A 24474-nucleotide genomic window follows, 5' to 3' on the forward strand; every position below is an offset into this window, starting at 1 on the left:
GGATACACCTGAGCTCATTTTCGAGTCTCATAGCAACATGTCTGAATACTGAATACTGTAAATAAGTTATTTCTGTTTTCCATTTTTAATACATTTGCAAACATTTCTAAAAACCTGTTTTTGCTTTGTCATTATGGGGTATTGTGTGTAAATTGCTGAGGATTTGTATTTATTTAATTCACTTTAGAATAAGTCTGTAACGTAACCAAATGTGGAAAAAGTCAAGGGGTTTGAGTACTTTCCGAAGGCACTGTAGCTAACTATTCAAATACGAAATGTAGCTAGCTATCAGGCTCAACTAAATAAATAAAAAACTTGATACAGCCCGGTCTCAGTCATGTCATCAGATTTGTAAATGAAAGAGGAATATAATAACACGAATCGAAAGGAGTTTCCCATCTCTCCATTTAGAGTATTTCTGGTGCAGCACAGGAATGCCCTTACCCAGATGGTGTGACAAAGGCATTTCCTAACTGACCTGCTAACTTTCTTTGTTACTTTTAAGGTTGAAACTACCTTGCAGTACCTCCAGTAGGTAGAGAGGCAACCATTTGTTGACCAGCTCAGGGACAAGCAACACTATTCGCAGCCCTCATCAATAATGAAACTGCTGAACATACAATATAAAATGATAGGTGTTGGGCGTAGTGTTATAGTGCACCATGGAGAATGTGAAAGTAAAGAGAACACCTTAAAGGCAGGGAGTGGACAGACAGGAGAGGGATAACTTGTTTTATCTCTTCTATTACCATTTTGGGCTCCAAAGCAGAACTAATACACTGTGATGTGTCAGATGGTCATAAGTTTTACCAGAGCATTCCAATTACCCACAGAAGGTTTTGATGTTACGACAGCTGGAAAAGCAAAGAAGAGGGACCATGCACAAATAAACTTCACTCTATGATTAACAACTGCCCTCTTCAAAGAATGGGATTCTCACGTCTTCTCTCTCCTCCTCCTGTGTCTATCTTTTTTTTTTACTTTTTAGTAATTTTAGCAGACTTACAGTTAGTGAGTGCATACATTATTTCAGGTCTCTCCAACTGAGCTACATCCCTGCCGGCCATTCCCTCCCCTACCCTGGACGATTGTGCACCGCCCCATGGATTCGAACCAGGATCTCTAGTGGCACGGCTAGCACTGCGATGCAGTGCCTTAGACCACTGCGCCACTCGGGAGACGTAGGTGTAGTGTTATAGTGCACCATAGAGAATGTGAAATGCATATTTTTCTGGATTGTCTCCTTATTACAGATGGGGTTTTGATCAAGTTATAGAGCAGGTAATTTATGTTTAATTTATTCACAAAATAAGCATTATACTGTTTGTTATATATGGAGGGTATCAAACAAGCAGGATCAGTCAAGACAAGGTCTAGTTCTCTACAATGGGTCCCCCTTCATGATCAGCAGAAACTGTGGGCAGCTAACTTGTGAATCAGTAACCCTTGGTGGTGAAAGTGAAGGCACAGATAATGTCATACAAGTGGACAGGCTGTAGAGGCAAAAACGTAGTATTATGCTTACTGGTCTATTCTCTCATTTACAAAGTGGAACTCAAAGTATCATTCAAATACAATGTGATATTCAGATGGCCATGAATCTACCGGATTACAAGAAAATCACAGGCGTTTTGGTTTCACAATAGCAGGAAATCAAGGGAGAGGAACCATGCACTCGGGTACAAATTGGGGCAGGGTGTCTCTAACTGGGGGGGGGGGTGGAGAGGAGGAACGTGTCCCTGAGACTAGAGAGGGTCACTCTGGAAGACAGGGGAGAGTATGTGTGCCATGTCAGCAGCGAACATTGGTATGAAAAGGCCAAAGTGCCCCTCACACTGATTGGTAAGGAGCAGAAGACTATGTTTCTTCAATTGATGAACCTGTAAACAAACATAACATGTGATGTAAACTTGTTTAGGGAGAGATACTGTGCTTTTGGGTTGAATCTAGTTCCGAATCTAACTAGTATTACTCATTTTGTTGAATTTATGAACAATTCTTGAAAATAGAACAAACTTTTCTAACAGTGCTATCTATTTTTGGGGTTGAACTCTTTATATTTCCAATAGTACTAGGTGGTATCCCAGTTGTCTCTATTGCTGAAGCAAGAGGAAGTGGAGGTCAGGTGAACATTACCTGTTCATCAGTGGGCTGGTCACCACAACCTACAGTCACCTGGAGAAACAAAGAGGGGAAAGAGATCAGAAATGGACAAGAAGTTCTCTACACATCTGGTAAAAACATTACTTGCAATGATAACATACAAATGTATGTAAAATGTTCATTGTGATGATGGGTTCTGACTTCTAAACTTGAAATATGAAATATCCTTATTCATGTTACTGAGGGATAGAGGGGAAGGCAGAACGTTTACATTCTGTCAGAACATGTTATTGTTAGACATCAGGTATCCTATGGAGAAGAGAAGGGCCACAGTCTGGTTTCAGTTGTTGGGTTGTAATTTAAAATACTTGCTACACCAGAAGTTAATGGTTATATGTAGGAGGAATGTGTATGGTGGTGTCAATGGAGGTTGGATATGAGCCAGGGGCTTGGAATGTTACTCAGTAAGGGAAAAGGCAATCCCATGGTTGCGGTCACTGATAAGGGTGGATAGCTGTGGATTAGTGAGGAATGGGGGCCGAGGTCAGGTCACATGAAAGGAGAAGGAACTGTTTCCTTTCTTAACTTCCTGTGTAACTTCCTGTTAACTTCCTGTGTAGCAACAGAGATGTATTGGCTGTCCAGATGTGTAAGGAGGATACTCAGCATAGGAGGAATGTTTAAATACCAGTGATTGTGTAAATATGTCTTTGTCTGATGCAGCTGTGTGACCCTGTGGGTGAATAAACTTGGTTTGAGCTTTACTAGTCATCAGTGAGTTTCACTCTGTTTATTTAGAACCTAACAGCAAAAATCAAAATCATCCTCTCTCTCTCTTTCTATCTATCTCTGTCTCTCTCTCTCTCTTTCTCTGTCTATCTCTCTCTCTCTTTCTGTCTCTCTTTGCTGAATCAGATTCTCAGGGCTTGGTGAGTGTAAGTAGTTGGCTGCTGTATTCTCTCTCAGAATCAGATTGGCTTTCCTGTACAGTCTCTCTGTCTGAGGAGAAGAAGAGCGAGAGCAGAATCCTGCCACAGATATGCCAGCTTGGTGAGTGAGTGTCCTACAAACAGCATTCACCCATTCAGATCCCACTTACTTCCCATCCCACATACTCTGCTGTAAGAGGAATGTGAACATGCTGAAGATGTGTCTCTATCTTTCTATCTTATGAGTGCTTGGGTGAATTTGTGAATGTGATTTTCTGTGTGCAGGACCCTGGAGAGAAGCATTTATTGCATATTTGGTCCTGTCTCTGCTCCTCCTCTCGGCTCTTGCATCAGTGGTCATCATGCTGGGCAAACAAAGAAGTACAGGTAAAAGTCAGTAAATTAGAATATTTTGAAAAACTTGATTTATTTCAGTAATTGCATTCAAAAGGTGTAACTTGTACATTATATTTATTCATTGCACACAGACTGATGCATTCAAATGTTTATTTCATTTAATTTTGATGATTTGAAGTGGCAACAAATGAAAATCCAAAATTCCGTGTGTCACAAAATTAGAATATTGTGTAAGGGTTAAATTTTGAAGACACCTGGTGCCACAAAATAATCAGCTGATTAACTCAAAACACCTGCAAAGGGCTTTAAATGGTCTCTCAGTCCAGTTCTGAAGCCTACACAAACATGGGGAAGACTTCAGATTTGACAGCTGTCCAAAAGGCGACCATCGACACATTGCACAAGGAGGGAAAGACACAAAAGGTTATTGCAGAAGAGGCTGGCTGTTCTCAGAGCTCTGTGTCCAAACACATTAATAGAGAGGCAAAGGGAAGGAAAAACTGTGGTCAGAAAAAGTGTACAAGCGATAGGGATCACCGCGCCCTAGTCAAGATTGTGAAAAAAAACCCATTCAAAAATGTGGGGGAGATTCACAAGGAGTGGACAGCTGCTGGAGTCAGGGCTTCAAGATCCACCACCAAGAGACGCTTGAAAGACATGGGTTTCAACTGCCGCATACCTCGTGTCAAGCCACTGTTGACCAAGAAACAGCGCGAAAAGCGTCTCACCTGGGCTAAGGAAAAAAAGAGCTGGACTGCTGCTGAGTGGTCTAAAGTCATGTTTTCTGACGAAAGCAAATTTTGCATTTCCTTTGGAAATCGAGGTCCCAGAGTCTGGAGGAAGACAGGAGAGGCACAGGATCCACGTTGCCTGAAGTCTAGTGTAAAGTTTCCACCATCAGTGATGGTTTGGGGTGCCATGTCATCTGCTGGTGTCGGTCCACTCTGTTTCCTGAGATCCAGGGTCAACGCAGCCGTCTACCAGCAAGTTTTAGAGCACTTCATGCTTCCTGCTGCTGACCTGCTCTATGGAGATGGAGATTTCAGGTTCCAACAGGACTTGGCGCCTGCACACAGCGCAAAATCTACCCGTGCCTGGTTTACGGACCATGGTATTTCTGTTCTAAATTGGCCAGCCAACTCCCCTGACCTTAGCCCCATAGAAAATCTGTGGGGTATTGTGAAAAGGAAGATGCAGAATGCCAGACCCAACAACGCAGAAGAGTTGAAGGCCACTATCAGAGCAACCTGGGCTCTCATAACACCTGAGCAGTGCCAGAAACTCATCGACTCCATGCCACGCCGCATTAATGCAGTAATTGAGGCAAAAGGAGCTCCAACCAAGTATTGAGTATTGTACATGCTCATATTTTTCATTTTCATACTTTTCAGTTGGCCAACATTTCTAAAAAATCCCTTTTTTGTATTAGCCTTAAGTAATATTCTAATTTTGTGACACACGGAATTTTGGATTTTCATTTGTTGCCACTTCAAATCATCAAAATTAAATGAAATAAACATTTGAATGCATCAGTCTGTGTGCAATGAATAAATATAATGTACAAGTTACACCTTTTGAATGCTATTACTGAAATAAATCAAGTTTTTCAAAATATTCTAATTTACTGACTTTTACCTGTATATACTGTAACTTGTTACTATCACTATTTATTACTAACCTTTTATCTAAGAAAGCATTTCAACAATCATTATTTTTTATTTTAGATTCCCTGGCACGGTTGTCATCACAAAAAAGCAAAGGAAGTCCAGGTAATGTACATTGTTATATGATCTGTGTGACATTCAATAAATAGAAATATGATGTGTATCTAATGAGATATCAGATATGTTGTATCATAAAATATGATGCGTGGTCTTTCTCTGCATTTCAGCAGAAACTGAGCTTGAGCAGAGGCCAGGTAACGTTTTCATTCTCAATCCATCTTATTTGGGTGATATAACAGATACTGTACATTTGACTAAGTCAAATGTTTGTGCAAATACACACATATCGCAAGTAAATATCACACTTTTACACTGCCTTCCACCTTCCCCATTCAACAGAGACAAGACACCTTATTGAAGGTAATCAATGAATAGTCATGATTATGATGTATAACATTCCTAAGTTTGATAACCGTGCTTCATATCCAAAAGTCTGTCTTGAGTCACTAATATTTGTTTACATTTCACTAAAATTATTTTATGGTATTTTATGTTTATGGTATTTGTGCTCGTAGAGGCAGGACACATTCATGAGAAACAAGCTGTTGAAGAAGGAATTCATCTAAAAGGTAAAGTTAATAACCTAAAGTTTAGTAAATTTAACTTGAGTCTAATATTCATAGTAATGTGAATCTAAATTATATAATCTCAGTGTTTTCCATTGACTTCATATTTGCTTTTCTGCAGATTGGCTCCAGGTGAAAGGATTCAAAAGTAGGATATTCTTTGTGGACAAAATTACTAGATGTTTATTAGATGATAACTATTATTGTATGGGCCCCTTGACTTTTTCCACACTTTGTTACTTTACAGCCTTATTCTAAAATGGATTAAAAAAAAATAATTCCTCAGCAATCTACACACAATACCCCATAATGACAAAGCGAAAACAGGTTTTTAGAAATGTTTGCAAATGTATTAAAAACTAAAAACAGAAATACCTTATTTACATAAGTAACCAGACCACTTGCTATGAGATTCGAAATTGAGCTCAGCTGTATCCTGTTTCCATTGATCATCCTTGAGATGTTTCTACAACTTGATTGGAGTCCACCTGTGGTAAATTCAATTGATTGGACATTCATTTCATTTCATTTACGTCATTTAGCAGACGCTCTTATCCAGAGCGACTTACAGTTAGTGGACATGATTTAGAAAAGGCACACACCTGTCTATATAAGGTCCCACAGTTGACAGTGCATGTCAGAGCATAAACAAAGCAATAAGGTCGAAGGAATTGTATGTAGAGCGCCGAGTCAGGATTGTGTTGAGGCACAGATCAGGGGAAGGGTACTAAAACATTTCTGCAGCATTGAAGGTCCCCAAGAACACAGTGGCCTCCATCATTCTTAAATGGAAGAAGTTTGGAACAACCTAGACACTTCCTAGAGCTGGTCCCCCCGTTAAAACCGAGCAATCGGGGGAGAAGGGCCTTGGTCAGGGAGGTGACCAAGAACCCAATGGTCACTCTGACAGAGCTCTAGAGTTCCTCTGTGGAGATTGGAGAACCTTCCAGAAGGACAACCATCTCTGCAGCACTTCACCAATCAGGCCTTTATGGCAGAGTGGCCAGATGGAAGCCACTCCTCATTAAATGGCACATGACAGCCCGCTTGGAGTTTGCCAAAAGGCACCTAAAGACTCTCAGACCATGAGAAACAAGATTCTCTGGTCTGATGAAACCAAGATTTAGCTCTTAGGCCTAAATGGGGTATCATTTTGACTTAAATGTTATTCAGGGATGCTCAGTTCAACACACACACACACACACACACACACATACACTACCAGTCAAACGTTTGGACACACCTACTCATTCAAGGGTTTTTCTTTATTTGCACTAATTTTTACATTGTACAATAATAGTGAAGGCATCAACACTATGAAATAACACATATGGAATCATGTAGTATCCAAAAAAGTGTTAAACAAATCAAAATATATTTTATATTTGAGATTCTTCAAATAGGCACCCTTTGCCTTGATGACAGCTTTGCACACTCTTGGCATTCTCTCAACCAACTTCATGAGATTGTCACCTGGAATGCATATAAATTAAAAGGTTTGCCTTGTTAAAAGTTAATTTGTGGAAATTCTTTCCTTCTTTATGCGTTTGAGCCAATCAGTTGTGTTGTGACAAGGTAGTGGGGGTATACAGAAGATAGCCCTATTTGGTAAAATACCAAGTCAATATTATGGCAAGAACAGCTCAAATAAGCAAAGAGAAATGACAGTCGATCATTACTTGAAGACATGAAGGTCAATCAATACGGAACATTTCAAGAACTTTGAAAGTTTCTTCAAATGCAGTCGCAAAAACCATCAAGCGCTATGATGGAACTGGCTCTCATGAGGACCGCCACAGGAATGGAAGACCCAGAGTTACCTCTGCTGCAGAGGATAAGTTCATTAGAGTTACCAGCCTCAGAAATTGCAGCCCAAATAAATGCTTCACTGAGTTCAAGTAACAGACACATCTCAACATCAACTGTTCAGAGGAGACTGTGTGAATCAGGCCTTCACGGTCAAATTGCTGCAAAGAAACCACTGTGTTATTTCATAGTTTTGATGTCTTCACTATTGTTCTACAATGTAAAAAATAATAAAAATAAAGAAAAACCCTTGAATGAGTAGGTGTCCAAACTTTTGACTGGTACTTCGGAAAGTAGTCAGACCCCTTGTCTTTTTCCACATTTTGTTACGATAATATCCTTATTCTAAAATTGATTAAATTGTTTTTTTTCCTTCATCGATTTACGCACAATAAACATGCCTAATGACAAAGCAAAAACAGGTTTTTATAAATTTGAGGAAATGTACAGTGGGGAAAAAAAGTATTTAGTCAGCCACCAATTGTGCAAGTTCTCCCACTTAAAAAGATGAGAGAGGCCTGTAATTTTCATCATAGGTACACGTCAACTATGACAGACAAAATGAGGGAAAAAAAATCCAGAAAATCACATTGTAGGATTTTTAATGAATTTATTTGCAAATTATGGTGGAAAATAAGTATTTGGTCAATAACAAAAGTTTTCTCAATACTTTGTTATATACCCTTTGTTGGCAATGACACAGGTCAAACGTTTTCTGTAAGTCTTCACAAGGTTTTCACACACTGTTGCTGGTATTTTGGCCCATTCCTCCATGCAGATCTCCTCTAGAGCAGTGATGTTTTTGGGCTGTCGCTGGGCAACACAGACTTTCAACTCCCTCCAAAGATTTTCTATGGGGTTGAGATCTGGAGACTGGCTAGGCCACTCCAGGACCTTGAAATGCTTCTTACGAAGCCACTCCTTCGTTGCCCGGGCGGTGTGTTTGGGATCAATGTCATGCTGAAAGACCCAGCCATGATTCATTTTCAATGCCCTTGCTGATGGAAGGAGGTTTTCACTCAAAATCTCACGATACATGGCCCCATTCATTCTTTCCTTTACACGGATCAGTCGTCCTGGTCCCTTTGCAGAAAAACAGCCCCAAAGCATGATGTTTCCAAACCCATGCTTCACAGTAGGTATGGTGTTCTTTGGATGCAACTCAGCATTCTTTGTCCTTCAAACACGACGAGTTGAGTTTTTACCAAAAAGTTATATTTTGGTTTCATCTGACCATATGACATTCTCCCAATCCTCTTCTGGTTCATCCAAATGCACTCTAGCAAAATTCAGACGGGCCTGGACATGTACTGGCTTAAGCAGGGGGACACGTCTGGCACTGCAGGATTTGAGTCCCTGGCGGCGTAGTGTGTTACTGATGGTAGGCTTTGTTACTTTGGTCCCAGCTCTCTGCAGGTCATTCACTAGGTCCCCCCGTGTGGTTCTGGGATTTTTGCAGATTCAGTCTTCCCAGCCTGGTGCAGGTCTACAATTTTGTTTCTGGTGTCCTTTGATAGCTCTTTGGTCTTGGCCATAGTGGAGTTTGGAGTGTGACTGTTTGAGGTTGTGGATAGGTGTCTTTTATACTGATAACAAGTTCAAACAGGTGCCATTAATACAGGTAACGAGTGGAGGACAGAGGAGCCTCTTAAAGAAGAAGTTACAGGTCTGTGAGAGCCAGAAATCTTGCTTGTTTGTAGGTGACCAAATACTTATTTTCCACCATAATTTGCAAATAAATTCATAAAAAATCCTACAATGTGATTTTCTGGATTTTTTCCCCTCAATTTCAGGCCTCTCTCATATTTTTAAGTGGGAGAACTTGCACAATTGGTGGCTGACTAAATACTTTTTTTCTCCACTGTATAATAAAAAATAACTGAAATATAACATTTACATAAGTATTCAGACCCTTTACTCAGTACTTTGTTGAAGCACCTTTGGAAGCGATTACAGCATCGAGTCTTCTTGGGTATGACGCTACAAGCTTGGCACACCTGTATTTTGGGACTTTCTCCCATTCTTCTCTACAGATCCTCTCAAGCTCTGTCAGGTTGGATGGGGAGCGTCACTCCCGATCCTGACTATTCTCCCAGTCAGTCCCTGCCAGTGAAAAACATCCCCACAGCATGATGCTGCCACCACCATGCTTCACCGTAGGGATGGTGGCAGGTTTCCTCCAGATGTGACGCTTTGCATTCACGCCAAATAGTTCAATCTTGGTTTCATCAGAATAGAGAGTCATGTTTCTCATGGTCAGAGTCCTTTATCGCGCTGTCATGTGCCTTTTAATGAGGAGTGGCTTCCGTCTGGCCACTCTACCATAAAGGCCTGATTGTTGGAGTGCTGCAGAGACTGTTGTCCTTCTGGAAGATTTTCCCATCTCCACAGAGGAACTTTGGAGCTCTGTCAGAGTGACCATCGGGTTCTTGGTCACCTCCCCGACCAAGGCCCTTCTCCCCCGATTGCTCAGTTTGTCTGGGTGGCCAGCTCTAGGAAGAGTCTTGGTGGTTCCAAACTTCTTCCATTTAAGAATGATGGATGCCACTGTGTTCTTGGGGACCTTCAATGCTGCAGAAATGTTTTAGTACCCTTCCCCTGATCTGTGCCTCGACACAATCCTGTCTCGGAGCTTTACGGACAATTCCTTCGACCTCATGGCTTTGTTTATGCTCTGACATGCACTGTCAACTGTGGGATCTTATATAGACAGGTGTGTGCCTTTTCTAAATCATGTCCAATCAATTGAATTTACCACAGGTGGACTCCAATCAAGTTGAAGAAACATCTAAAAGATGATCAATGGAAACAGGATGCACCTGAGCTCATTTTCAAGTCTCATAGCAAAGGGTCTGAATACTTAAGTAAATAAGGTATTTCTGTTTTCCATTTGCAAAAATGTCTAAAAACCTGTTTTCGCTTCGTCTTTATGGGGTATTGTGTGTAGATTGATGAGGAAAAATATTATTGAATCCATTTTAGAATAAGGCTGTAACATAACAAAATGTGGAAAAAGGGAAGCGGCCTGAATGCTTCCCGAATGCACTGTATGTTGCACTTGAATGGGAAATGATCACTACCTATTATGGATTCTATCTTCACATCCCACTCACATAATGTATACCAGCAATGGAGGAAGACACCAATGTAAGATCTGAACATGACAATGTACCTCTAGTCACATTTACCACGACCATCATTTATACAAACTAGTCCCCTCCACTCCATAAAATCTTCAACAACTAAACCATTGACATCTGTGGTATTGCTGCCCCACAAGCTGTTATGCACATTGAAATCTCCACACCATATCTACTTATCACCTTTACTGGATTTCGCAGCTATATCTAATTCAGATACAGAGATGGGTTTACAATAGGGGTGTAACGATCCATCTACTACATCGATGTATCGATTTATATTCATATGATTCTACTACATCGATCTGTGCTCGGCGAGTTGGCCTTTTGGACAACATATATCGATCTAACATCGTTTTAAAATGTAATAAATCGATTGTATCGATACTAGGAAATAACCCATTGGATTTAAGCACGTCAGACTTTATATGCAGGGGTGCACATAACTGGTACGCAGATACGCAAGCGCGACAAAAATCAGGAATGCGTAATGCCACTTGTGTTACTACGCGCCTTTGCGTACTTGACCGATCTTCTCATCTAACCTTACACATGACATGTTGCTTGTCAACTACTGTCAGGGATGTCCAAAAAGCAACAGACATTAAGCAGATTCTTTGGCGTTTCGCCACCTACAAAGAAACGCCAACTGGAGCCAGAGCCGAAGAAAATACTTTTTTCGGAAAAGTGGCTTGAAGCTAACGATGAGCGCACTGAAATGTGGTGCAAGATTTGCCGCTCAAATCCACATCTAGCAGACAAAACAGGTGCATTTTATAAAGGCTCAAAGAATTTCAACCATCCTTTATTTGACAAACATGAAAAGAGCAAGGAGCACACGAATGTGGCGCAAGCCATTGCTAAAAGCTAGCCGAGAATAAATGTCCAGTCGCCGAGACAAGCTGAATGAAGAACAGCGGCAAGCTCTGTTTAATATTTTTCTCTTTCCATAAAGCTAAACACGCACGTCCCATGTCTTCCTATTCTGAGGATGTTCCTTTACTGAATGCTTTTTGATGGATCTGAGGACATCACAAAAACTGAGCAGGAAATAGTTTACATTGTGTCTGTGTCCAGCAACGGAGAGTTTACTTCGGACTTTATTGGACTGATTGAATTGGGTGCTGACCGAACCGCACAGGCCATAACAGACGGACTTGTGAGACTTTTGGTAAGTTTCATAATACCAGATGGTCTGCATGGAGTCATGAAACACTGTTAAAAATATCAAGACTATTGCCAGCCATTAAAATGCAACTGGTTACCAGGTATTTATTTCAGTCACACTGGTTGAATTTTTGGCTAAAAGGTTACTGAATCGATTTCAAGTCACTGAATCGTTTCGGATCGTATCGTTCTAAATGAACCAATATCGTCCTTGAATCGTATCGACAACCACGAATCGTGATACAAATCGAATCGTTGTTAAAAACGAATCGTTACACCCCTAGTTTACAAGGATTATAGTAATTAACCAATGTGATATTACCCCCTTCTCTACAAATCTCCACTGCCACACATTCATGTTCTTTGAAACCATGAATCGCTCTATGTCCTACACCTTCTTTGATAAATGTAGCACACACACCACCCGAACCCTCTATTCTATCACTTCTCACAGAGATAAAACCAGGAATAATATAATCCAATTGAGGTTCAAGCCATGTTTCTTGTATACACACCACGTCTGGTAAAACATCTAAATCATGTATACACTTCTTAAATTCTTGCCCATTGGCTATCAAACTCCTAGCATTCCTTTGAACAATAAGGAACACCATAATACTATTTATTATCCTGATCATCATTAGAATTTTGGTTCAGCATCCAATGTATAATTTCTACCGTAACTTCAGAAATCCCTAGAATGTCTTTGGCTGCCTTCACTACTTATTTTATTTGTGCAGTCCTGCTCTTATGTGGAGCAATCATTGATTGCCCTACACATGAAGCCCAAGAAGTCTACACGACCTACTACCATGGTTTTCTCTGTAATCGAGCATTTATGCTCGCATATCACATTAACAATCGGCTGAGGTTCCGCTGGCATCCTCGAAGCGGCCACTATCTGCCAATATGTTGTATCATGAGTATTTTGAACACTAGGTTTGTTATTCACTTTCTGAACAGCCTCAGCATAGGATACATTGTTTGTAGTTTTGTACCTCTCCGCTTCCATGGCTTTCTGTTGTACTTCACATCCTCCATATGCTGCACTATGTTCTCCGTCACAGTTACAACATTTAACTTTAGCATCAGGCCCACATTTCCCATACTCGTGATCCCCACCACACTTTGCACATCTCATTTTACATAGCAGCATGCCCCATCCGCTGGCAATTAAAGCACCGAAGTGGAGGCGGCACATACTCTCTAACCGGATAACTGAGTGATCCTAGCTGCACCCTATTGGGCAGATTCCCCTCAAATCGTAACAATACAGTTGTAGTGTAACAATACAGTTGTAGTGTCCACTCCACTGTCACTCTTCTTGCTTTTCATCCTTTTCGAGTCAATAACCTTTCCTCCTTTAAGGGAAGCCTTCACTTCTTCCATTGTAATTTCCAATGGCATCCCAGCAATTACTCCTCTCAGTTTAGACATAGCACCGGGAATGTGACATTTCACCCGACCCCCATTTAGTGAGTTCAATTTCAATACTTTTTCCTGCTGAATTGTACTATTTGCAAATATCAGGACCTTCCCATAACCCATCGGTTTGGCATCTTTAATCACCCCAATCTCTTCCCTAATTGCTTTTGGCAAACGCAAAGGAGGGAAGTACTTACTTGCTGGTTCTGGAAACACTAACATAACTTTAGAACTTTCTACTCCAACCTCTTTGTCTAGAGGTCCTGCACTTTACAGGTCTACTCTCAACACTACACATTGTTTCTCCAGCAGTATTCATCCCTCCATCCCCCTCATTGCGATTTCTCTTACTCCTGTTCCTCCTATTTGCAACAGGTGTAAATAGCTGATCATCACTGTTTTTATCATCATTATCAATATCAATATCAATTGCCCTAATGCTACCATCTGAACTATCCACCATGCCGACCCTAGTCACAGTGCAGTTGTGCCAAATCCCCCAAAAAACAAAGATACAGCTTGTTCGCACTTTCCATTGATCAAAGTCGCTCAACCCTAGGCGCTCATGGGTCGATGTTGTCGCAACCCTCTTTTGCTCAGCTGATGCTGGCTATGTAATAGGGAATTAAATGGGAAGCGCAACGTCGGCAGGAGAAGCACTGAGACGGTTCATACAAATTCAGGGCCGTCACAATTTGCCCAATTCCAAATCAACCCCTAGGCTAGCCCCTATCCCTATGTACTCTTGGAGATTTTAGCGGTTTCTAGGTCCCCCTTGCTCTCTGGTAGGTGAGCGCGCCGCAAGTTGATAGACTGTACAGGTGCTTGGGTTACATTTGTGATTGGGTATCAATGAGTGAGCTCTTCCATGTGGAATTCCTCAGGTACACTCTTAGAAAAAAGGGTTCCAAAAGGGTTCTTCAGCTGTCCCCATAGGAGAATCCTTTCTGGTTCCAGGTAGACCCCTTTTTGGTTCCAGGTAGAACTATTTTGGGTTCCATGTAAAACCATCTGTGTAAAGGGTTCTACCTGGAACCAAAAGGGTTCTACTTGGGAGCAAAACAGGTTATTCAAAGTGTTCTCCTATGGGCACAGCGGAAGAACCCTTGTAGGTTCTAGATGGCACCTTTTTTTCTAAGAGTGTAGTTCACTATTCCTCATATAAGTACACTTGAAGAACAACCTAAGAAGTAGGTGTTACTTTTTGTTTTTAAAAACAACATAGTGTTTCTATGATCAATTCAAAGTCATAGCCCTGTCACATGACTCTATGTTAAGACAATACAATAAAGAGAGGGAGTGGATAGATGGGAGTGGTAAACTGTTCTATCTTCATTATCTCCTACAAAGTAGAATTCAAATACAGTGTGATATGTCAGCTGGTCATGAATCTATAGGAGTATCAGAGAATTCCAAAGCCGCAGAGGTTTGATGTTGCAACACCTGGAAATGTATGTTACAACAACTTGAAATTGAAGAAGAAGGATGCATGCAGTTAGAAATGAATTTCACCACGACTACCTTTCTCTGAAGCATGTATCTCTGTACTTCACTATCCTTTTCCTCCTCTCATCCCCTTGGTTTAATCTTATTTACAAAGACATGTTTTGATATTCTATTGCTTGACTTATTTTTATTTTTACAAAAAAAGGCTCAACTTCCTACTGTAGTATTAGAATAATTCTTAAGGAGGGTTAATCAGCATTTACTCGAGCATTCATCCAAGCAGGATTAATTGGTGTCTTTGCTACACAATGGCTGGATGAATATGATTGTTTGGCTGAACCAACAGTTTTAGCTTTCAGGTTGCAACATACTAAACATTGCAGATAGAAATTCCATAAATAGAGATGACATGATTCCTTACTCCACTCCTTACTTCAGCATACCCTGTTATGATGATAATGTCATCACACTGATCTCAACACAGGTGTGTCTCTGAGGGTGATGATACTGGCAGCTCTCACCGTTCACATCACAGCCCAAAGTCCTGGTGAGCATATGCTATTAGTTATCTGCAAAAAATCCTATTTTCTCTAAATAACTGTCTCAAATGTATAAATAAATAATATTATCCTTCAATTTCTTTGAGTAAGAAAACATGTATTAGTCTCTCTCTCTCTCTCTCTCTCTCTCTCTCTCTCGCTCTCCCCCAGCGGTCTTCATCTTGTCGGTCCCACATGGTCCAATCTTGACCTGGTTGAACACCTCCGTTTCTTTACCTTGTGAACTTTCACCTCTCTTCAATGCGGAGCCATTGGAGGTGCGCTGGTACCGGTCCGGTGATTTCAACAAACCTGCCTTGTTGTACAAAGATCACAAGATCCAGGAGACGTCTGTGGACCCCCGGTACAGGGGCAGGGTGTCTCTAACTGGGGGGCTGGAGAGAGGGAATGTGTCCCTGAGACTGGAGAGGGTCACTCTAGAAGACAGGGGGGAGTATGTGTGCTATGTTAGCAGTGAACAGTGGTACAACAAGGCCATTGTACTACTCACAGTGAATGGTAAGGGACTGGGGACAGTGCTTACTTAATAGATAGTTCACCCAAATTACAAAATGACAGATTGGTTTCCTTCACTTGCATTGGTTAATAGGCCATACTTGCTAAAGAGTTTGCATTTGGTGACAGTGGCCAGGTAAACAAAACCGAAGCATGGATTGCTGTCTTAACTTGTCAATAGACAGATTTCAGGGTAAGGAAACCAATGTGTAATTTTGTAATTTGGGTTATCTATCCCTTCAACATGGGATGACATTTTAGGTCCACAAAACTACAACTTCCCCAAAAATACCATAATACCAGGGTTTGGGTCAGTTCCGTTTCAATTCCAGTAAATTCAGAAAGTAAACCAAATTCCAATTCCAAATGTTCCTAATTGAAGAGAATTTGAAGTTCAGTGTACTTCCTGAATTGACTGAAATTTTAATGAAATTGACCCCAACCCTGCGTAATACTCACAATATTGTAGCAGAAATACTCTTGTATCTCTTGTTTTATGATGTCCGTATAATAATCCACGGGAAAATGTGATTTCTTCCAATTTTTGTCTACATAGTCATAGCCTGCCCCCACCCTCTCCCATTTTCTATTTCCATTAGTATTAGGTAGTGACCCAGTGGCTGGGGACAGGTTCACAGAACATATGCCTTGTATAATCTTTTCATGGTTGTAACATGCCATCACACTCACCCTTTATATTTTCACTAGTATTAGGTGGTATCCCAGTTCTCTCTGTAGCTGAAGCAAGAGGAGGAGGAGGTCTGGTGAACGTTACCTGTTCATCAGAGGGCTGGTCACCACAACCTACACTCACATGGAAAAACAAAGAAGGGACAGAGATCAGAAATGGACAAGAAGTGCACGACATCTCGGGTAATTACTTGTAGAATCACTACAGAGGCAAAATCCATCTGAAGAAGGCTATCTACGACTGTATGTTTGTGTTTGTGCACATGTATCTATGAATGTGTATTTCATTCTGTAACAGATCCTCAGGGCTTAGTGAGTGTCAGTAGTTGGCTGCTGTATTCTCCCTCAGACTCCGATTGGCTCTCCTGTACAGTCTCTCTGTCTGAGGAAGAGAAGAGGGAGGGAAGAATACCACCCAGAGCTCCAATGGAGGGTGAGCATTTCAGAAATGGTTCTCAATACCTTTAACATTTAATATCTCAATATTGAACTATTTCAGTCAGTTCACTCAGTTACACATGATGTAAATTCAAGTTCAAGTTTACTTATACCCATAGCAGTATGCAAATCAAAACCCATTGGTATGACATATCTAAATACTGTATTTTAGTTGATGAAGGGTACGATAGACAAGGGACCTATAATCAGAGAAAATAAGCCGGTCCGGTATGTAATACATTTAAAAAGAAAAAAGAAAAATCTTTACCAATTAGGCCCATAAAAGATGTTGGTGGTCCTGTTCCGGCAAGAAATGACATCTACTTTCACCCCTGCCTAAAATGAAAAGCAAGGTACAGTATCACACATTCAATTTGTCATATGTGTGGTACATCTGTTGTTTGACTTGAGAGTGTACAGGGCACGTATTATTCTATTTAGTGGCATAATATATATGGGGCACCATAAATGTAGGAGGTGACAGGTTAATATGATGTTATCCCAAGTTTTCAGCATCAGAAATCCCTCTTATTATTACTATGAATTAGGCAATTTATCATGGATTTGAGTGCCTTATTGGTTAAAAAAATATAGTTTACTAAATATCATGGCAATTCATGAACTGATAATCAATGGTAAATGGCTGCTACTCTCAACTACAGAGTAATGTTCTATTAAAGCTTAAGTGGTTTTTCTTCCTTCTACAGGACATTGGAGTCTTGGGGGCTTCATCACATTACTGGTCATCAATATTTTAGTCATCTCTACCCTAATTGGGCTCTTCTTCTGGAACAAAAAAACAGGTATATTAACAAGATTATATTATTAAATTCCATGGCCAAGTCATCACAAACCAACTTCAAATCAAGTCAGACTGATTACTTGGATGATTTGGGCATGAAATTGAAAACATGTTAATGTTGGGTACATTGACCTACATTGGTTTTATTTGGAGAATGTGTCAGTAAGCAGTGAAAGTGGAAAAATCAAAGCATGGATTTCACTCTGTCCTTGTTCACATGAAACAAATATGTAATGTTGTAATTTGGGTGAACTATCTCTTTAACCAACACTATTATCAAATACAGTGAGCTCCAAAGGTATTGGGACAGTGACATCTTTTTGTGTGTTTTGGCTCTGAACTCCAGCACTTTGGATTTGAAATGATACAAAGACCATGAGTTTAAAGTGCAGACTGTCAGCTTTAATCTGCCTAGAAAGTGCTATGCAAACTGATATGGAATCAGTTCCAAAAGGTAAAATGAAATTCTATCAATTATCTATTATTATATTATATATGAATATTATTATCTTTAGAAAATGCACTTTTTCACCTCATATGCACAATCATTCAGAATTGCTTATTAGCATATTGAACACCACTCGCAGGAAAACAAGATGGTACATGCCAATTCATTTTTTTATCTGTCGATAAAATCTCAAATCAAATCTACTCCAGTACTTTGAATTTGAAATTGCAGACTGTCAGCTTTGATTTGAGGGTATTTTCATCCACATCGGGTAAACCATTTAGAAGTTACAGCACTTCTTGTACATAGTCCCCCCCTTTTAGTGGACCAACAGAATTGGGACGAATTCTCTTATACTGTCTGTGTATTAAAGTAGTAAAAATGTAAGTAGTTGGTCCCATATTCATAGCATACAATGACAACATCAAGCTTGTGACTTTACACATTTGCTGGATGCATTTGCTGTTTGTTTTGGTTGTGTTTCAGATTATTTTGTGCACAATTGAAATAAATGGTAAATAATGTTTGTGTCATTTTGGAGTCACTTTTATTGTAAATAAGAATATCATATGTTTCTAAACACTTATACAATCATGTGGATAATACCATGATTACGGATAATCCTGAATTAATCATCAATAATAATGAGTGAGAAAGTTACAGACACACAAATATCATACCCCCATAAAATGCATGTCTTGGAGGGTATGTTATTTGTATCTTTTGTTTTATGATGTCAGAGCCAAAACACCCCAAAAAATGTCACTGTCCCAATACTTTACATCAGTCTACGCATGTGAGGAAACATTTTGTACTCCCAAGATTTAAAGGTGTGCACATTTGAGATGTGCACATTTGTGTAAATGAACTCCAGCCATGATACAAATGTGTGACATGAGAACTCAGATACTTGGGTGACATTTTATTTGTTGTATGTTTGCTCTTCGCATATAGGCTCTGGTCTTCGGGGTGCTCCTCGCTCCTCGCTCATTTCCCTGATCATAGCCAAGCTATGAGTACAGAGCAGAGTAACTGCCATTATCCAGAAGTACCTGCTGCTTCCTGAGATCACTCAGGATGACCATTCCACTAATAGTATACTGTACATGTTTTCACATTTTCACATCATGATATTAGTGTCATTGCATTTCAGATAAAACAGAGCCTAATGAAAGGCCAGCAGGTAAGAATTACATTTTTCCCGCAAGTCTATTTGTTGTATTTTTACACATCATATTGACTTGTAATTTTCTTTCATTTTGGTTTCTTTGACCAACTTCATTAAATAGAAGAAGCAGCTCTTCTTGAAGGTAAATAGTGTTGAAACTAATTTCTATTAAACCTTGCAAAGGTAACCCTTTAATAATCAATTATTTAAAAGTTTTTATATAATCAATGATATTAATAATCATATGTGTCATTGTACACTGATGATTCATGTTTTATTTTAAATCCACAACTTGAAACCCTCCACAGCCTCATAGAGGATCTAGATAAATTTTCTAACCTCTGGATTACAACCAAATAATGATAAATGTACTGTATTACGTATTGGATCACTAAAAAATGAAAAATTTACATTACCATGTAGTTTACCAATAAAATGGTCTGATGGTGATGTGGATATACTCGGAATACATATCCCAAATTAAATAAATGATCTCACTCCAATAAATTTTAATAGAAAGTGAGCAAAAATAGATAAGATCTTGCTACCATGGAAAGGTAAATATCTGTCTATTTGTGGAAAAATCACCCTGATTAACTCTTTAGTATTATCCCAGTTGACCTATTTGCTTATGGTCTTGCTTAAGCCTAGAGAACAGTTTTTTTTTATTATATGAGAAAATAATATTCCATTTTATTTGGAACGGCAAGCCAGACAAAATTAAACGGCCCTATTTACATAATGAATATGAATTCGGAGGACATCAATTATTAAATATTAAAGCATTAGACCTATCAGTAAAAGCTTCAGTCATACAAAAGTTACACTTAAATCCAAACTGGTTCTCTAGCAAATTAGTAACATTGTCTCACCCCATGTTCAAGAATGGCCTTTTCCCTTTATTCAGATTACAACCTCTCACTTTAAGTTATTTGAAAAGGAAATAATCTCCCAAATATCACTATTTCTAAAACAAGCTATAGAAAGTTGGTTGCAATTTCAATTTAATCCTCCAGAAATGACAGAACAAATAATGCAACAAGTATTGTGGTTAAACTCAAATATACTAATTGATAAAAAAACATTATTATACAAAAAAAAAGGTATAATCTTCGTAAATTATATCGTAGGTAGGACTGGTGGAGTTATGTCGCACATGCAGCTAACAAAAACATATGGAAATATCTGCTCTACCCAAAATTACAACCAAATAATTGCAGCATTACCACAAAAATGGAAGAGGAAAGTGGAAGGGGGAAAAAGTAAGGAACTTGTCTGTCAGCCCTGCATTAAAGAACATAATTGGTTAAATACATTTTTGATAAATAAAAAAGTATACCAGTTTCATTTAAGGACGAAAGGATTGTCAGCCGTCCCACATAGATTGCAAAATAGTTGAGAAGAGATTTTTGACGTACCGATTCCATGGCATAGTGTTTATGAACTGATATGCAAAACGATGCCGGATTCAAAACGTAGAATATTTCAATTTAAATGATTATACAAAATTCTTGCTACCAATAGAATGTTATTTATATGGGGGATACAATCTTCCCAGCTCTGCAGATTTAGCTGCGAAGAGACAGAATCATTAGATCATTTGTTTTGGTACTGTCCATTTTTAGCTTGTTTTTGGTCACAGGTCCAGGAATGGCTGAAGGATTGCAATATTTACCTGGGGCTAACCCTGCAATAGCACTACTGGTTGATCTGAAAAGTCATAGTCAATCGATCAATAATATAATAATACTTTTAGAAAAAATGTTTTTTTCAATTTACAATCTGTAGAAACAATGAGAATAGAAGGGTTCTGAACTTTTGTGAAACATCACAGTACAGTTGAAAAATATATGGCAAATTGAAGAGTTAAGAGATAGATGGGAGGTGTTGAATGGAGCTGAAGGATGGGACTAATAACAACTAACAACAACTAATAACAACAAGATAACTAATGTAAAGCATACTGTATCCATAATAAGTATATAGGTCATAGGTTGAGAGCTTTTGTGAAAGAGCACAGTTAGAAAGATATGGCATATAGAAGCAAACCGGATGGACATCATGAAAATGATCGGAGAGGTTGAGGGTAGAGGAAGTTCAGGAGTAAAAACAAACAAAATAGAATCATTGTAAAATTGACTGTGTCCATAAAATGTATATAGTATGTATCAGCTGGAAGTAGAGGCCTAAGCATTGTTGTTCACTAGTTTACTCCAATTAGGGAAAGGGTTGTTGGGGTTGGAAAGTAATAAATGGAAATATATATATTTTTTAAATGTAAAATAAAAAAGTTCTAACAAAAAATTAATATGTTTCACTCTTGGCAGAAGGTGTCATGCAAACTGACACAGAAAAAGCTACAAAGACAGAATGTGTCCTAAAAGGTAAATTTATTTTTACAAACAATTTTATTTCTCTAGTCTTTTGAAAATGTACTAATTCAACATGCATGCACAATCATTCATATAATTGTTTATGAGCATTAACTGAACACTCCTAGGAAAAACAACTTTGTACATCCCCAAAAAATCAATCATATGTTTCACTCTGTCTAGAAAGTGCTACACAAACTGATATGGAATCAGTCCCAAAAGTTAAAATGAGATTCTATCTATTATTATATTATATATTAATATTATTATCTTTAGAAAATGCACTTTTTCACCTCATATGCACAATCATTCAGAATTGCTTATTTGTATATTGAACAACACTCGCAGGAAAACAAGATTGTGCATGCCAATTCATTTTTTAATCTGTCAATAAAATCTCAAACCATTCAATTGCAGCATGGGGTGAAGTGAAAAGATTGAAAGGTAGGACACAAACACGTATCAAACACAATATCACTACACAACAGTTATATATGCACTGAGTATACAAAACATTGAGAACGCCTGCTCTTTCCATGACATAGACTGACCAGGTGAATCCAGGTGAAAGCTATGATCCCTTATTGATGTCACTTGTTAAATACACTTCAATCAGGGTGGATGAAAGGGAGGAGACAGTTAAATAAGTATTTTTAAGCCTTTAGACAATTGATACATGGATTGTGTATGTGTGCCATTCAGAGGGTGAATGGGCAAGACACAAGATTTATGTGCCTTTTATCGGGGTATGGTAGTAGGTGCACTGGTTTGTGTCAAGAACGGCAACGTTTCTGGGGGTGTGTAACTCAATATTAGAAAGGTGTTCCTAATGTTTGGTAAGCTCAATGTAGCATAACATGAGCAATACATAGAATTTAAGGACAACAATTAAATCCTCTTATTTTCTCTTAGTGGACATCACTCTGGAGCCAAAACATTCTGACCCGGATCTGCATGTGTCTCCGTTGTAAGAAATCAAAAGTAGCTGATGTGTCCACAGCTCCTTATGTCATTAGTGAGGACAAATTCAACTGTGGACAGATATACTGGGAATTGATGGTGAGGGATGAATACAAAGCGGAAAAAAATAAACAGTCATGGTATGTTGGAGTAGCCACAGACACAGCAGTCAACAAAACTGTGGTTGTCCCCTTAACCCCTGAGAATGGTTTCTGGGTTTTTACATATGAAAAAGGAAAAGGTTATTATGTCCCTGATGACCCTCAAAAGCCAGTATCTGGAAATGGAAGCCCTTTCATATTTTTAGACCTACCAGAATCTGGAAAAGCAATTCTTACAACACTGGGAGTGTTCTTAGATTGTGACCGACAGATGCTTTCCTTTTATAATGCTGAATCAAAGGCACATCTGTACAGTTTCTTTAACGTTGTGTCATCTAAAGGATTCTTCGCTGTATTCAGCCCTGGGTTACGTGACACCTCTCCCTTAACAATTAAATGACTCTAGATGAGAAAGGTTAAGACATGCCACAATAATGGATTTTGTTTTAGACGCACAGAGTTGATATAAAAGCCTATTATAACACTCTTAGACACTCTCAGATAATACAAAGACATACATTTTATACTTGAAATGTAGGTTGAACTTGAAATGTTATTCAGTTTCAAAATGGCATGAATATTGAATGTTTTTCTTTCCTTCTTAAAAAAAATAAATCATTTGAAGTACACATTTTTTGAAAATGATTTATAGTTCTCTACCTGTAGTGAGATCTTCTGTAATAAATATCCAAAACATTCTGAATTCTGTATTCAATGATGACATAATATATCCTGATATTAAATAAATGTAATCAGTTCATGGAAACCAGAACTAACTTAATTCACATTGAGGGTAAAAGGCTATAAAATATTGACCATCATGGACTCAAACAGGTCAGCTGTCATATCAGGCTATTTTGTATTCCAGTACACTACCTCTACTCAGTGGTCTTTTAATGCACCGTACAGTGTGGACCATGATGACACACAATATGAAAAGGCTTCCATAGGAGACTGCATCTCTTCGTATTTTTCCACTATTGGAATGCAGGGTTTAAGAAATCTCCACCTTCTAGTCTTCACTTTATAAATTAAACATGACAAATTCAGTGTGTGTGTGTGTGTGTGTTTGTGTGTGTGTGTGTGTGTGTAATGGACTCTTCTTCTGACTCATTTACATGAAAAGAAGATGGTCGGTGGCCCCATTCCCTTCTGGCTCATGTTCCTGGGCCAATGGCTTGAATCCCCCAGCCACTTCAGTAGCAAGATAATAATCATACATTCTATGAATAGTTCCAGTTGATGTGCACATCATGTGCTGTACTGTAAAAGCAAACTAACAAGGATATGCAGTTTGTGTTTGGTTAATGAATAAGTCAGAAGTGTAATTTACTAGGCCTCCCGAGTGGCGCTGAGGTCTAAGGCACTGCATCGCAGTACTTGAGGCGTCACTACAGCCCCAACTTCGATCCCAGGCTTTGTCACAGCCGGCTGTGACCGGGAGACCGATGAGGCGGCGCACAATTGGCCAAGCGTCGTCCGGGTTTGGCCGGCCGGGATTTCCTTGTCCCATCGCGCTCTAGCAACTCCTTGTGGCGGGCCGGGCGCCTGCAAGCTGACTTCGGTCGCCAGTTGTAAGGGGTGTCCTCCGACACATTGGTGCAGCTGGCTTCCGGGTTAAGCGAGCAGTGTGTCAAGAAGCAGTGCGGCTTGGTAGGGTCGTGTTTTGGAGGACGCATGGCTCTCGACCTTTGCCTCTCCCGAATCTGTAGGGGAGTTGCAGCGATGGGACAAGACTGTAACTACCAATTGGATATCACGAAAAAGGGGTAAAAGT

The 24474-nt window shown here is 39.4% G+C and overlaps 2 protein-coding genes across 2 annotated transcripts; both read left to right on the forward strand.

The window, feature by feature from the left end:
- Positions 1-1779: 1779 nt before the first annotated feature.
- LOC311112107 (butyrophilin-like protein 1) lies at positions 1780-14026 on the forward strand (the record flags this gene model as incomplete). Its single annotated transcript, XM_084155084.1, has 10 exons — positions 1780-1807; positions 2010-2234; positions 3019-3153; positions 3318-3413; positions 5114-5158; positions 5281-5307; positions 5453-5473; positions 5629-5682; positions 5801-5827; positions 14007-14026. 10 exons carry the CDS (start codon positions 1780-1782, stop codon positions 14024-14026), a joined length of 678 nt encoding a protein of 225 aa, XP_084011210.1.
- An 8576-nt stretch (positions 14027-22602) lies between these two features.
- Positions 22603-23298, forward strand: LOC311112108 (E3 ubiquitin-protein ligase TRIM39-like; the record flags this gene model as incomplete). Its single annotated transcript, XM_084155085.1, has 1 exon — positions 22603-23298. A coding segment is annotated over one exon (495 nt), but the record flags the coding sequence as incomplete, so codon positions are not given.
- Between the last annotated feature and the right edge of the window lie 1176 nt (positions 23299-24474).

Source organism: Coregonus lavaretus (assembly GCF_964263955.1).
Source record: "Coregonus lavaretus genome assembly, chromosome: 38".
NCBI classification, from domain to species: Eukaryota; Metazoa; Chordata; class Actinopteri; order Salmoniformes; family Salmonidae; genus Coregonus; species Coregonus lavaretus.